This window comes from Poecile atricapillus, chromosome 1, assembly GCF_030490865.1.
Source record: "Poecile atricapillus isolate bPoeAtr1 chromosome 1, bPoeAtr1.hap1, whole genome shotgun sequence".
NCBI lineage: Eukaryota > Metazoa > Chordata > Aves > Passeriformes > Paridae > Poecile > Poecile atricapillus.
In genome coordinates, this window is record NC_081249.1 from 102,705,981 (window position 1) to 102,719,830 (window position 13,850).

Here is a 13,850-nt window from a genome sequence, read left to right on the forward strand (position 1 = left end):
TTTTTCAGTCTTTTACATTTATCATGAGAATAACAGGCAAGATTAAGTGATAAAGGAATTGGACTCCTGGTGCCCTATTCACTGGACACTACACTGGCCCTTTGGAGATTTTCACAAATCCAGATCTGTGAACAGGTTCTAGGTTTGCTTCTAGTGATAAGATATTGATAAGGTATTGTTTTACTTCCTAACCTTGGTAGCTTCTTTCAAAATGAACCACATGCAGCACTTGATTTCTTCACAACTGATCTTAAAAAATAGTTTCTGAAGGAGATGATGAGTAGTTTGAATTTCTTTAGGCAGTTTATGTAGCAGCTGTAAAATATAATTGGTTACTATTACTTCTAGAAGTTTTAAAGATTAATATGTATTCTTGTTATCTTGTCTTCAGTAGATATTCTTGCTAACAGTTGGGTTTGGGATAGAGTAGTACCTAGGAAAGGATGATTCCAGGATAGAAATCTTGGTGACCTCCTCTAATTTTGGATATTTAGGTAATAGTTGCTTTTTTTCCAGTGTTTTTTTTTCTTCCTCTGTATTTCTACTTCCTGCTTCTTTTGCAATGAGTTCATGATGTTGTTTATTGTAAACTGTTAATATAATTGGGCTAGGGTTTTATCATATATATTTCATAGTTATGGTATATGTGCTGGTTAGTGAAAAACAGTAATACTAGACCAGCTATGCCTTTACAGACCAAATGCTGTAATTCTTTGTTTCCCGATACATTCCCAACAGACTGGGAATACATTCCCAACAGACTGGGAATACATTCCCAACGCTGTTCTACAGGGCATGAAAATCTGCAGTGTTAGTGAGAATGTCGTCACAGAATAGCTTTTCTTTTCATTACTAGTGTCCTGCTTTAGTTTGGGACTTCACAAGTTACATTTATTGTGCTCATGTCATCAACCATTCATCTGTGGGAGGCATGAGTGGAAAGATGGGATAATTGACAAACACTTTGTTGTTGACTATTTACCTATGAAGAAATCATAGATCTTCTCCCTAACTGCCTCTTGCAGCATTTCATGTAAAATGTTGCTTAAATTTATAAGCATCTTTCAGCCATGCTAGGAAGGTAGTTTGAATTTTCAGATGTGCTTTGCTGTAGGTGGCCTGTAGCAACAACAAAAAAAATCCATAGATTTGGGTGCCTCCAAGAGAATCAGACTTTGGGCTCTGTGCAAATGTCTTAATAGTCACATGTTTGCTTCTAGAACATTTGTTTGAGGACAGGTATAGTAATATATTTTGTGAAATCTGTATTAGCTTTTGGATATATATTTTTTTAGATTAATTCTTTGCTTTAAAAGGCTATTCTGGTATTCGATTAAAAAAAATGTGTGATAGGACACAAAACATTGCCTAGTGTTGTTGGTCTGTGACTTACACAAAAAATTATTTTCTGTTCATAGCTCTGTTCTTAAGACACTGCAGCCATGACTAAGAGAGAGGCAGAGGAGCTGATAGAAATTGAAATTGATGGAACTGAGAAACAGGAGTGCACTGAAGAAAGGTATGTACTGTCTGATTTTTGGGATCCTTGGGCAATTAATTAACTAATTAGTTTTTCTGTTTCTTATCTAATTAAATGGCAGTTTTCCAGAAGTTGAAATGTAGTCACTATAGGAAATCAGTATAATGCTGTCATATTCCTCAGCCTTAGTTATCTAAATCCCAAACAGTTTTGGTTCTCTTTTGCTAAGTTACTAGTACTTACTTTTCCAATTTTTATGTCTGTATTAGTATGTCTGTGTATGTGCTGCAATCCTTTCAGCTTCTGTGGATCCTTCTATAATTGAGATCAACCTTTCTGTATCTCCAGTCATTTGCTTTACTGTTATACAGAATTTATGCAGGATGATTGATTTTTAACAGTGCAGAAATGATGCTGGTTATCAACTATACTGTTGCTGGGGCCATTGAAACTGTAAATACTGAAGTAGGATACCTGTTGACAATTCAGTGGGGATTCAAGAGAGGATTACTGGGTCGCAAGGAGACATGAGCAGTTGTTGGTTGCTAGAAAGATATTTATTGTATAAAAGCATCAGTCTCGAAGGCAAAGAGTTCAGAGCATTAGAGTCCTTGCTAAAAGCTTTGGCATAAAGTCCCAAACTCTGAGCAGCAGCTCTCTGGTACAAAGTCCCGATGTTCTGGGCAGCAGCTTCTTGGCGTGGAGTTCTGTTGTCCTGGGCCTCAGAAGCAGTTGCAGTAGTTCTTCTTCATGGTGATGATGATGGTGCTGCTGTTCTTCTTCTTTGGGTGTGTGTGTGTGTGTATCCCAATACAGGGGATTAAATTCATGAATCATCCAATCAGCTAAAAACATAATTCTAAAACAAAACTTTCTGTGCCAATCTAAGCTTAGTTCTTAATTCACGAAAGCTGTGCTAGCCTTACCTAAACCCTACGTATACGACATTATCTATTTATGTATATAGTTCTATCTGTTCTATCTAGACATGTAAGCTGTATATTCTCCAAATATGTCTGGAGCTAAGTTGAATCTGTGAAGGTTATTATCACTGAACTTTAAACTGGATAATAACACTTTTCTCTAGCTAACACAGACTCGTAAGGCATTTAAGCTATATTAACTTACTTAAAACTAAAACCTACACTCTTACTTCATATCTATGTGGTTTAATATCTTTTAATTCTGTTCTCTCTCTGGGGGACTTAGAGGGACTTTTATTCTGGATTCCAACAGATACCCTCTGATTTAATTACCTCAACCTGGATTTTTAGTTTCCAATGCTTCCCTTGTAATTTTCACTAATGTGTAGGATAGTGTTGCAATCCAGTCTGAGCAAAGAAAACTAATTCTCTGTGAGTAAAGCAGATCAAACCCAGAAGGTATGAAATACATCCAAAAACTTGATTAAAACCAAATGAGGTTAGATGCTGATACCAAAAAAATGATATATTTTAGTTAATACTAAAAGAGGTAAAGAGAAAGAAAGAGAAAAGAAAGAAAAAAAGAAATAGAAAAAGAGAAATAGAAAAAGAGATGGAGGAGTGGGGTCAGGGAAAGTGACAAATACTGAGTAGAAGCATATCACCCTTCCAAGGGTCCCAGCAATATCTCGTTGCTTCCCTCCATCTGGTCTTCTCGGTGGTGAGAAAAGTATAGAATCCAATGGATTAGTATACATTTGGGCAGGTGGGAACACACAGGTACCTCCCGGAGTGGGGCACGTTTGACACTGTCCTTTGCAAGACTGTGGATCTGTTGCATCATGTAGTATCTGCACATGCAGTGCTCTGGTGCAGGGTCTGGGGACCCCTTTGGGGGCAGCCTTTGATGGGCCATGACACCCCCTCTGTTGTCCCTCACAATGATTTGGCCTTTCAGGGGTGGCCCAGTGGAGGATGAGCATTCACAGCATCTGGCCAGAGGCTATGCCACACACACAAAACCTTTCCTCCTTCCCCTCTTTGGTGTAGGGATCTGTGGGAGCCTGGCAGGGAAAAACCTGGGGCTGTGGGCTCCACCCCAAATGTGCTGGGCTTATTCTTTTTCCCCAACCCAGACTTGGGTCACTTTATCTTATCTCTATTAACTTGCAGTCAGAGGCCTCGGTCAGGAGGCCCATTCAGGCTGCAGTGGTCTTTATGCAGCTCTTGTTACCCACTTTTACTATAATAGGCAAAAGTTCGTCATAAAGATGTTTAAGCCACAAACCATAACATCTCAGTCTCTGACAGGTAGAAAGAACTGAGGCTGGTTAGGTTAACGACTCTTTTAAGAACCTGCTCTGGAGAGTTGATTCAAAACCACTTATTGGTTTCTTACTGTTCTAAGTTCCTTTTGCATTTTTACCGCTTATAGACTATATCTGTGTACATTCTGGTTTCCTCCTGTGTAAATGAAGAGAGCCCAACTGTGTACGGTCATTGTTATGACATGAGTACCATAACAATGACATTTCTGAATACCTTTGCCAATACTGTCGTTGTAGTGCGGTACAGCCATGTCATGTGACTAATAGTTCCTTCAAGGCTCCATGTTGCTGTACTTCCTTCTGGTTGTCCCTTTTATTTGTTAGCTTGTTATTCTTGTGCTGACTGGTGAGAAGACATGAAAAGTTGCTATGTATGAATGTATCTTTTTCCTTCTGTTTTCCCTGTCTGTTAAGTTTCTGTGTTTGCTTTTAATTTGAGTATCTTTTAAATACAATCCAGGCAAAGCAAATAAAATTGGTTTACTCTACATGCAAGTTAACAATATATAATATGCTAACCATGGCTTACTCTCTTGAAAAAGGTGATCTGAATCTTGCTGCTTACCTGAGCTTTTTAGTGGTGACAGGGTGAAAAAAGAGTTACACAGCTGAAAAATTAATGAGAGCCAATTTAATTTGGTCTACTCAAACAAATAGTACTCAAACTAATACTGCATTGTATTAAGATTTCAGAGTCAGTATTACTTTTTATCTAGTTTACTTCTTTTATTAAGCTTTCCTATACCTGCTCTATTAACTAGTAGGTAATGATTTATCATATTAATTTGCTATTTAAGCATTGTCGAGCAAACCTACACCACTGCAGAATTTGTGAGTCAGGCTATTGACATCAGTGAACCCATTGGAAATCTTAAGAAGTTGCTGGAACCCAGACTGCAGTGTTCCCTGGATGCACACGAGATTTGTCTGCAAGATATCCAGGTAAATTGAAAGGTTATGAAAGATTTAACTTCATAATAGATATCCTAGTTTAGGGTAAATTTTGGGGGGAAACCTCCAAAAGGGATCCCTCTAGAAAGCAAATTCAAGTGGCTTCTCCCCCATCTGGTTCGGGAAGAAGATTTCCGTAGAGAAAAGTGAAAGAAACTGTTCATTCAACAAGCAAGGTGTTCACAAGCATAAAGAACGAATAATATTGAACAATAAAATCTCTTGCTATTCTGAAGAGATGGCAAATTTAGAAAGTCCTTGCCATGGGTTGTAGCTTGCCCAGTCTCTTATCAGTCCCTGCAGCACTGAAAATACCGTGTCCTGGGCCCTGGTGTGCCTGGTGTGAGCTCCTGGTGATTTTCTGGGTTTTCAGTCCAGGTTTAAACAGGTCCAAGAAAAAGAGAAAAAAAAACCAAAACAACAAAAAAACCCCAAAACACAGTCTGGAGAACTCTCTGACTCAGCTAGCTCAAAAACTATCTAAAAAGGAAAGGAGAGCTTTCTCCTGGTGTCCATGCTGCAGACAATAACAGTCCAGAGAAGGATGTGGGGGAGTGAGTGCAGTTTCTGAAAACAAACTGCACACTTCTTTTCCCCCTGTTCCCTATCAGAATGAGTCTTAAAGGTCCAGAATTTAATATCCAGAATTTAATATAAGCATAAACATAACAGACAACTGGAGATACAAGCATCATAAAGTCACCCCAGGACAACAGAGAAGTGTTCTACATACATTTTCTCTTTTTTCCATTGTCTGGAATTCATGTGGATTAACTACAATTAAGAGTTTAATTGCATGTCAGGTTCATTATCATCAGACCATTTAATATATACACACTAGTTCAGTGTGAATACAATCAAAATATTCTTGGAGTTCCTGTGAGTTAAACCACCTTGCAAGTGGAAGAAGAAGGAGGGCGATGACCATACTACTTTCTCTTGAGGTAGCCCATGTCATTTGTTGCTGCTGGAACTTCCATAAATCTAATCTTCTTTTGAATCCTAAACGAGAAGGTTTCTATATTATTGGTATAGAGGTAGCAAAGCATTACTCAAGAAATCCCCCCCATTTTTACAGGCATTGCCACATGTTAGACAGTATAACTGATTTGCTTTTCATTTAGCTACATATTTATTTGAAGTTAGAATCAGACATTTGTGGCTTTTCCAGAAACAACAGGAGAATATTGTTATAAGATAAGAATTTATATGAAGGTGTTAAAAACTCAGAGAAGGAAGTCTAGATAGTTTTCAGGTAGTGAAGGTTCCTCCCTGTATTGCATTGTTTCTTTTAGGTCAGAAAATGTTTCTGCAGGTGAAAATATCTTAAACAGAACAGAGTGGCAAGTTTCAAATAGGATCAGATTTTTTCTGTTGTGTACTATGTTTACACGGTACTAAAAATATTTGCACACTTCTTTGGAAAATTTGCTGCAGACACCAAGTGTTTCTAAAGTTTAAAGGAAAATAAATTTATTATAACTATGAAACTAATACATCTTTTTAATTTTTAAATTTTTAATGCTATTATCAAGCTGGACCCAGATCGAAGCCTTTTTGATCAAGGAGTGAAAACAGATGGAACAGTGCAACTCAGTGTGCAAGTAATATCTAGGCAAGGTAAGTAGGTACATTTGTCTGTTGTACAGACAAACTAATACTCCAGGAATACTTGTGAGCAAACCTAATCTCCTATTCCTAGCTGTAAAATTGAGAAAATCAGTGAATGGTCACAGAGTTTCAGAATGTCTTTTTCATTGTGTACTGTAGTTCTAAGTAGTAAAATTAAATGTCATGGACTAATACTATTTGAAATGTTTTTTAAAGGAATTTCATATCATTTTTATAAGTAACAAAATCAAACACGAATCCAGAACCCAAACAACTCTTCCTTGAGTAGTGTCCATTGCATTATGAGGTTTTCCTCAAGGCTGAGTATGTAATCATATCAGACAAAGTATTGACACAGGCAAAAGATTTTTGTGAAGGTAGGTGACAGTTTCATTCCAGTGAGGCAAGTGAGATTGTGTGCTTTAGGAACAATTACAATTTGAAGGTAAATTTAACTAATTGAAAATCCTTATCAAGGTCCAGGATCACTGTCTATTGTCTGTTTTCTTCGGATGAGAAGTCAAAATAAACTGTTGTGTCAGAGGAACATTAACCAGTTTGGTATGGATTTGTTGAGGCATAGTTTTTATTTGTGTTACCTGGTATGACAGGATTTCCCCTTGTCAAATTCTCAGGAACAAGCAGCTTCATTGTTTTGCTTTTTGTCCTAGTTTTCTGCTTTGCCCCTCCATATGTCTTGAGTGGAAGGACAGCCTCCACTCTTTAAAGACAATGTATATATTGGGCTGTGGGAACAGCTACAGGTATTTATTTCTGGATTTTTAAACCAGGACAAATTCATACAGGAGTAGATTAGTTACCTGTTTTGAGTTACATCAGCAAAGCAAATGAGCAAAATTTGCGGGGTACTTTTTGTTTCCTTGTGGCTTCATTGTCGATTAGACTGAAGACTTTTCTGCTTTGTATTAACAGTCTTCGGTAAGACACAATTTGCACTTAATGCTGAGTGTCAGGTGACTAGTGCTAGATTGAGTCCTCAGTTCCCCATATGTAATGGGAAGTGTACTACCTTTCTGCTTATAAAATAGAATGGAAATATCTTTCAGGGAACTAGAATATTAATTCGTGCTCTTAATTCATGCCCAGTCACTTCCAGTATTCAGTGCTCAGACTTCCATTTTCAAAAGGGTGTGAATGATGAATATCTTTACTATCATCCTGTGTTTTGTTTTCTTCACTTTTATGTAAAACTGAGGTTCATGATCACATAGCACAAGGAGCTTCTTGCTCCCTGCCCCCATCACGCCTTCTCTCCTCTCTCTCCCTCCCCTTCCCCTCCTCCCATCTTAAAAGAAACATTTGAATATTAAAGTACTTCTGTGTCACTTTGGAACACTTCAGTGTTGTTTTTCAGGCCTTGATACTTGAGCAACTCATAAGAAATCTGTTTGTTGAAGGCATGTAAAATATGGCAGGGCAGAATATTAGAAAACAAATAGCATGCGTTTAAGCAAAAGGAAGATATTTAGATCACTAACAGGAAAATGAACTTGTTGCTCTTGACCACAGTACCACTTTGAACCTGATGGGATAAAACGGCTTCTTACTCCATCCTCATGTTTTACTTGAATAAATGAGGTTTTGAGAGATTCTCAGTTCACTTATGTTATTTTTTCCCTAACTTGTGTAATGTATAGAATTCAGCTAGGAGTAATCAGTGATGCTTGGATTGGACTCTCTTTTTTCTTGAAAGAAAAGCTGCTTTGTCAGTTCAAATGTTCTACCACATTTTGATCAGCTGACCTTAAATTCAAAGACAACAGGTGAATTACAGTTGTTTAAAAAGTCTCTTTGGGTTTTTTCCCCAAGGTCAGGATTAATGAGCAAGAGAGAGAGACGGTTTTTGTGTTTGGACTCAGTTGTTTATTTTTTCTTATTTGTATTACATTCTCACAGACAGTGTGTTTGTCTGCATACTAAGCTAACAGTTCAGAAAATAGAGCTTCACTCTTCTGTAGCTGAACTTGAGTGTAGTTCTTATATAGCATTTCATTCTACAGCAGATAAAATACCATTCCTATTTTTTCATTTTACTAGTAAGACCCTTATGGTGCTCTGCCTTGTCCTGACTAATTTTCTCTGGTTGGAGGAATGGCAATGTATGTGGTTTTCCTTTCATTGTGAGAACAGCAGCCTTGAGTGCAGCCCAGTTCTCTACTGCTCTGAACTGGGGCTCTTGCATATCTGTGGAACTGTGAGTAACTATGTTCCACTGTATGTCAAAGAATTTGAAAAAAGCTTTAGTTTTGAAGACCTCCACAATAAGATATTTTGTGGTTTTTTCTATAATAATTTCTGAAATAAGTAGGCTTTTGTTACTTTTAGTATGTAGAAGAACAAATAGTGAGTGTAATGACACTTTATTGGGTTAAAGATGCTGTTTTACTAATGTCCTGTTTCTGGCTATGGTTAATACTAGAAATTTCAAGGTGAGTAAAACCAAGCAGGCTGCCTGTAGTCATCACCCCAGTATATTCCTCTACCTTCAGACAGTTGGCAGCCCTGTCAACATCTACATGTGTCTTGATGGCTCATGTCCTGAAGCTTTGTATTGCTTGTACCAGTTTATACTTCTGGGGCGCGTGGCATTGTGTTCCACAACTTGGGTGCCGTCCGAGGAAGACTGGTCATCTCTTATGCAGTAGGTAAAGGGAGAAGAGATGTGAGGAGAGATGCAGACAAACCCAGGGAATTAATGCTGATCTAGTGTTGCAGTAAGTTTAATGGCAGACTGTTAATTCACAATTTTACTTACAAGGTGTTTCCTCTACAGACGCATTGCTTTTATCTCTGTGTTTGTATTGTGAATAAAGCATGAAGTTTTTTGACATGTAGTTTTGTGACACACAGTGAATTACTTTGTTGAGCAATAATGAGCTGTACCTCTCTAGAAGCTTTTTCCTTTATTTTTTGAAGATCAAAAATAGAATCTTGACCCTTAGTGGCTTCCCTTACCCATTTTCATATGATTTTGGAAGGAGCATATGTTGTACATAGTTTTTCATGGCCTAGGTAAAACACTCTCCTAAGGAAAATACTTGTTTGCTTTTTCTTCATGTTTGCTTCTTCATCTAATCAACCACTTACTGGTTGTCAACATCTATTTTCACATCCTCAATTTCACATTGCTGAGTTTTGTACTCAGGGTCTTTGTAATGTTTGTTCCCTTTCTAATATTTTTTTCAAGCTGAATGACTTTTAAAATCTAGAGGAATACTTGTCTGAAAAAGACTTATTTTTTCTTACTTGTAAGACAGGTATATACTCCATTTGTTTTCCCTTACAAACTGTGACTGGATTGTGGATTTAGCATTTAAGGCTGTTACCTGCAGAGCCATCTCATGCTGTGCTTTAATGTAGATTAGATGGGAAGGACACAAAGTAATACCTTTATGGTACAGAATATTGAAATTACTCTGGCTGTATGATGTTCTGTGAATCCTACTTTCATCAGCTTAACCATAGTCAAAGTTTTCCAATTCATGATAAAATAGAATTGTAAAGATTCTTTGTTTATGTGAAAATATGTTTGATAAAAATCTCTTAAAGTAAGTGTGGTTGTTGGCATTATAATGACAATTTTATGTCACAAAAATTGAAATAATTTTGAAAAATCTTCTGTACAATGTCAGAAATGTGATGAGGCACCATCTGGACAAAACACCTCAGAAGACAACAGAGAGGGTGGTGATACAAAGCATTAGTGAATGTGTTCTTTCTTGCTGCAGAATGGATACAGACATACCTTGTTAGCTCTGTGATCTAATATCTGAAATGGCACACATAAAGCCAAAATGCGAATAGCTGATGAAGCCTAAAATGGGAAGAATTTTCTTTTAACTTGCTGTTTAACACACTGCCTGCTGCGGAGTACTGAAAGAAAATGTTGAGTGCTTTGTGTAGACCCCAGAGATACCAGGGAAGTATTGTAAAGGCTGAAAGAAATGCCTTAGGGTTGGAGTGAAGCTGGATACTTGGGTCCTTTTGGAGTTTGCTGTTTCTATTTGTTTTGGGGGTTTTATTTGGTATATTTCTTACAGACCAAAATACTTGTACCTTATGCACACGTTGAACGTTCTGTTCAAGATCCATGAAATAGATCACTTAACTAGAACAGGAAGCTGTAGTACTGGGGGAAGAAGGAGGGACAGCTTTGTTATTCACATTACTAAAGCATACTTAATAAAGTATGTCATTGTAATATAGGACACCCGCAGAAATTTGATGACACTTTTGTGTCCTGCTTATTTCCTGAGTTTGCTAACCCTACTAATCAGAAAGCTTTAAAACAATTTTTTTGTCATATTTGCATTACTGTCTTTAAGTTTTGTGTTGTTTCCCTGCTTAGGGATAGAGCCCAAGTTGAATATCCTGGAAATTGTGAAGCCTGTGGAGACTGTGGAGGTTGTGATTGACCCAGATGCTCATCATGCAGAGGCTGAAGCTCACCTTGTTGAGGAAGCTCAAGTGATAACCTTGGATGGGACAAAACATATTGCAGCAATTTCAGATGAAACGTCTGAGCAAGTGACACGATGGGCTGCAGCACTGGAAGGCTACCGGAAGGAGCAGGAGCGCCTTGGAATACCTTACGGTATTATAGTGCATATGTAGTGCACAGCTATGGGTGTATTCAGCTGGGGGCTGGGCCATTGTGTTCTGTGTGGGGTTGGTGCTCAAGGACCTCAGAGAAGGAATCCTGTGGTATGGGTTAGTACAATGCAAATAATCTGCATAATGGAATTATATAATCATGGAATGGTTTGGGTTGGAAGGGAACCTAAAGACCATCTGGTTCCAATCCCTGCCATTGGCAGGGACAACTTTGACTAGATGAGGTTGCTCCGTGCACAATCTAGCTTGGCCTCAAACACATCCAGGGATGGGGCAGCCACAGCTTCTCTGGGTACTGTGCCAGGGCCTCACCACCTCCACAGGGAAGAATGTTTTCTTAGTACCAAATCAAAAAAACAGGTAAAATGGATGCTCATAATAGTTTCATTAAATGAGTGCTTTCTTGCCCTAACTTAGCTTGTCAATGCAGTTTCTAAAAAGCACTGTTCTTCCTGCCCTCCTTAAAAATGTGTGTGTTAGTGATAAAGCTCTTCAGGTTGTGTGTGGAATTGAACAGACTCAGTACTTGGTAATGGGGTCTGTAAAGTTCCTGAAACAAATTGTTCATGGACTGGAGGATCCTGGCTATTCTCTTAAATCAGATTTTGTATGAGAAGCTGTACTGGCCTTCATCATACTGGAGGAAGATGATTAAAACTGAAAATAAATATTCTAGATGATCATCTTTTTTTTAGTTAATTTGTTACTTAGCAGGTTGCTCTTTGAATGTTAGCTTAAAAAAAAATTCTCTGAATGTCTGTTTAAGATTGAACTGGAACTGTGGGATGTAGACCTATATCATAGTTGTGAGATTATCCAGCTGAATTGCTTCTTATGACTGGCAGAAATGTACTGTCAAGGCATATTCAGGAAGCTGTTCTATATGAGCAGACCTGTAAAACAATATATTTGGCAAGGAGGATATTTGGAAGGGTTTAAGAATTCCAGTCAAGTCACAGGTCTTTGCAGGATGTAGCTCGCCTATATTTTGAGTATATTTTTGGTAACTAAAGCAAAGGCTCTTTCATGGCTTTTTAGTTTTCTAATTGGTAAGCACTTCAAAAATAGTTTTCCTCATGTTATGTCTGTTGATAGTCAGGGATTTGATGCAGAATGTTTGAAAGAAAAAAAAAAGTGAGGGATTTCAGAAGCAGACTAATATTTTCATGCTCTCTAAAGAAAATTACTTAAACCATTGTTGTTATGTTGAATAGTATTTTTAATAAACTTTAATAATGTTGATGTTTTAAGAAAACCATATAACCCCCAACTGTGGCTTCAAAAGTTTAATGATCTTTGGGCCATAGGAGTGCAGATTTTTTAGGAAAACTGTATTAGTTCATTATGACAGAGATCCATGGATTGCAAATAATAGTGTTCTCTTGATATAAAAAAAAAAGTGCTAAATTACACTCCTAGAAAGAGTAACACTTTAAATGTTTTCTGAGTAGACATTACAGGGACTTGGGCTGAAATAAAGTGCCCTAGGTTCTACATTATAACCCAAAATTATTTCTTCAATCTTTTCAAGAAGACAGGATGTGTTGATGTTAAGAGTCAAGGCTATTCAATAAATAATCATCCAGAAAACTAGTGGTTCTTTGTCTTCATTCTTACAGACTTCTCTGCTTTGCTGCAAATGGAAAACTAGCTTTTAGCAGGTCTTTAAAATGTTGTGGCTTTCTCTTTATGTTATGTTTTGGGTGGGTTTTATTAGAGATTATAAATACTCTTCTGTTAAAAGTATTTCTTCTATTAGAATCCAAATATTTGGTACCTAGAAGGAAGGAAAATACTAATTGTTATGAGAAAAAAATGCAGAAAACAGAGCAGCAGAAAGCTTGGGAACCACAGAAGTGGTTAGAGAAAGTAATTATTTTTGTTTCCTTGCAGATTGTGTTCTGTCAATGAGAACGAATTAGAAGCTTTTTGATGAAAGTTCACTGCTGCTGATATTTGGTAGATCAACCCCCTTGTGGTGTGTTTTCTGCCACAGGATTACATTGCACTGTTTTAGGTAGCATTAGTGAAAAATGATGCCATGTAGCTGTCCTTTGCTAACCAAAACTAAATTTGTAGCTCCTAGATAAATGTTTAAGATACTTTACTTTAATTCTTAATTTTCTTAATTTTTCTTAATTCTTAATTTTATTTATTTTGAATCTTAAAAATTGTCAGGATGACATCTGATTGGAATATCAGAATTTAAAAATACATTATCACTCTGCTCCAGTGAAAAGTAGATGTCCCTACTTTAGTTACTAGTTCTTACCTGTTGGCATATTTTAATATATTATGTACAACATTAAGATCTCAAAACTTGATGCTCTGTCTAAAAGCAGAAACAATCACTTGCCTCCAGCAGCCCAGTGCTCAGCCAGGCTCTATGCAAGGGATACTTCAAAAAAACTCTGTTGCTCAGTATTCCCTGTAGTGTGGAATATCCCTTTGGTCAGTTGGGATCAGCTGTCCCTCCTCATTTTCATGTGCACCCCCAGCCTACTCGCTGGGGTGGCTGAATGAGAAACATGGAAGGCCTTGCATTGGAGTCCAGTAGTCTGACCAGGTTCTTTTAGATATTCCATGTCTGGAGGCTGTAATATTGAGTATCAAATTTATTTGAAAATCTTTGCTGTTATATGGGATTTCTGGTTTAGTAGAGTGATACAAGGTACATTAAAACCCAGCACAAAGGTAAGATAGATGAATACAGCAATTGCAGAACATTGCACAGTCCCAATCCCAACAGGATTACTGGTATGGGTGTCTATAATATACTCATGAGATTAGGTGTCCCTAATGGCCAGGAAGGAGAACATGAGTTGCAGCCAACTCAAGCCCATTGTTCTGTTCAAAATTCTCTTGCTAGTTTTGTGGTTTATGTTCTCTGTGTTGGGCTGAGCCACATCTTTGCAGCTTCTG

General features: G+C 37.5%; 1 protein-coding gene across 1 annotated transcript in view; it reads left to right on the forward strand.

Moving 5' to 3' along the window:
- Positions 1 to 13,850, forward strand: part of GABPA (GA binding protein transcription factor subunit alpha) — a 28,749-nt gene that overhangs the window by 2,627 nt on the left and 12,272 nt on the right. The window contains exons 2-5 of the mRNA XM_058827788.1: positions 1,419 to 1,519; positions 4,529 to 4,673; positions 6,218 to 6,302; positions 10,663 to 10,908. Of these exons, the coding sequence (XP_058683771.1) occupies positions 1,443 to 1,519; positions 4,529 to 4,673; positions 6,218 to 6,302; positions 10,663 to 10,908 (553 nt within the window). The 5' untranslated portion in view covers positions 1,419 to 1,442. The remainder of the gene's footprint in view (positions 1 to 1,418; positions 1,520 to 4,528; positions 4,674 to 6,217; positions 6,303 to 10,662; positions 10,909 to 13,850) is intronic.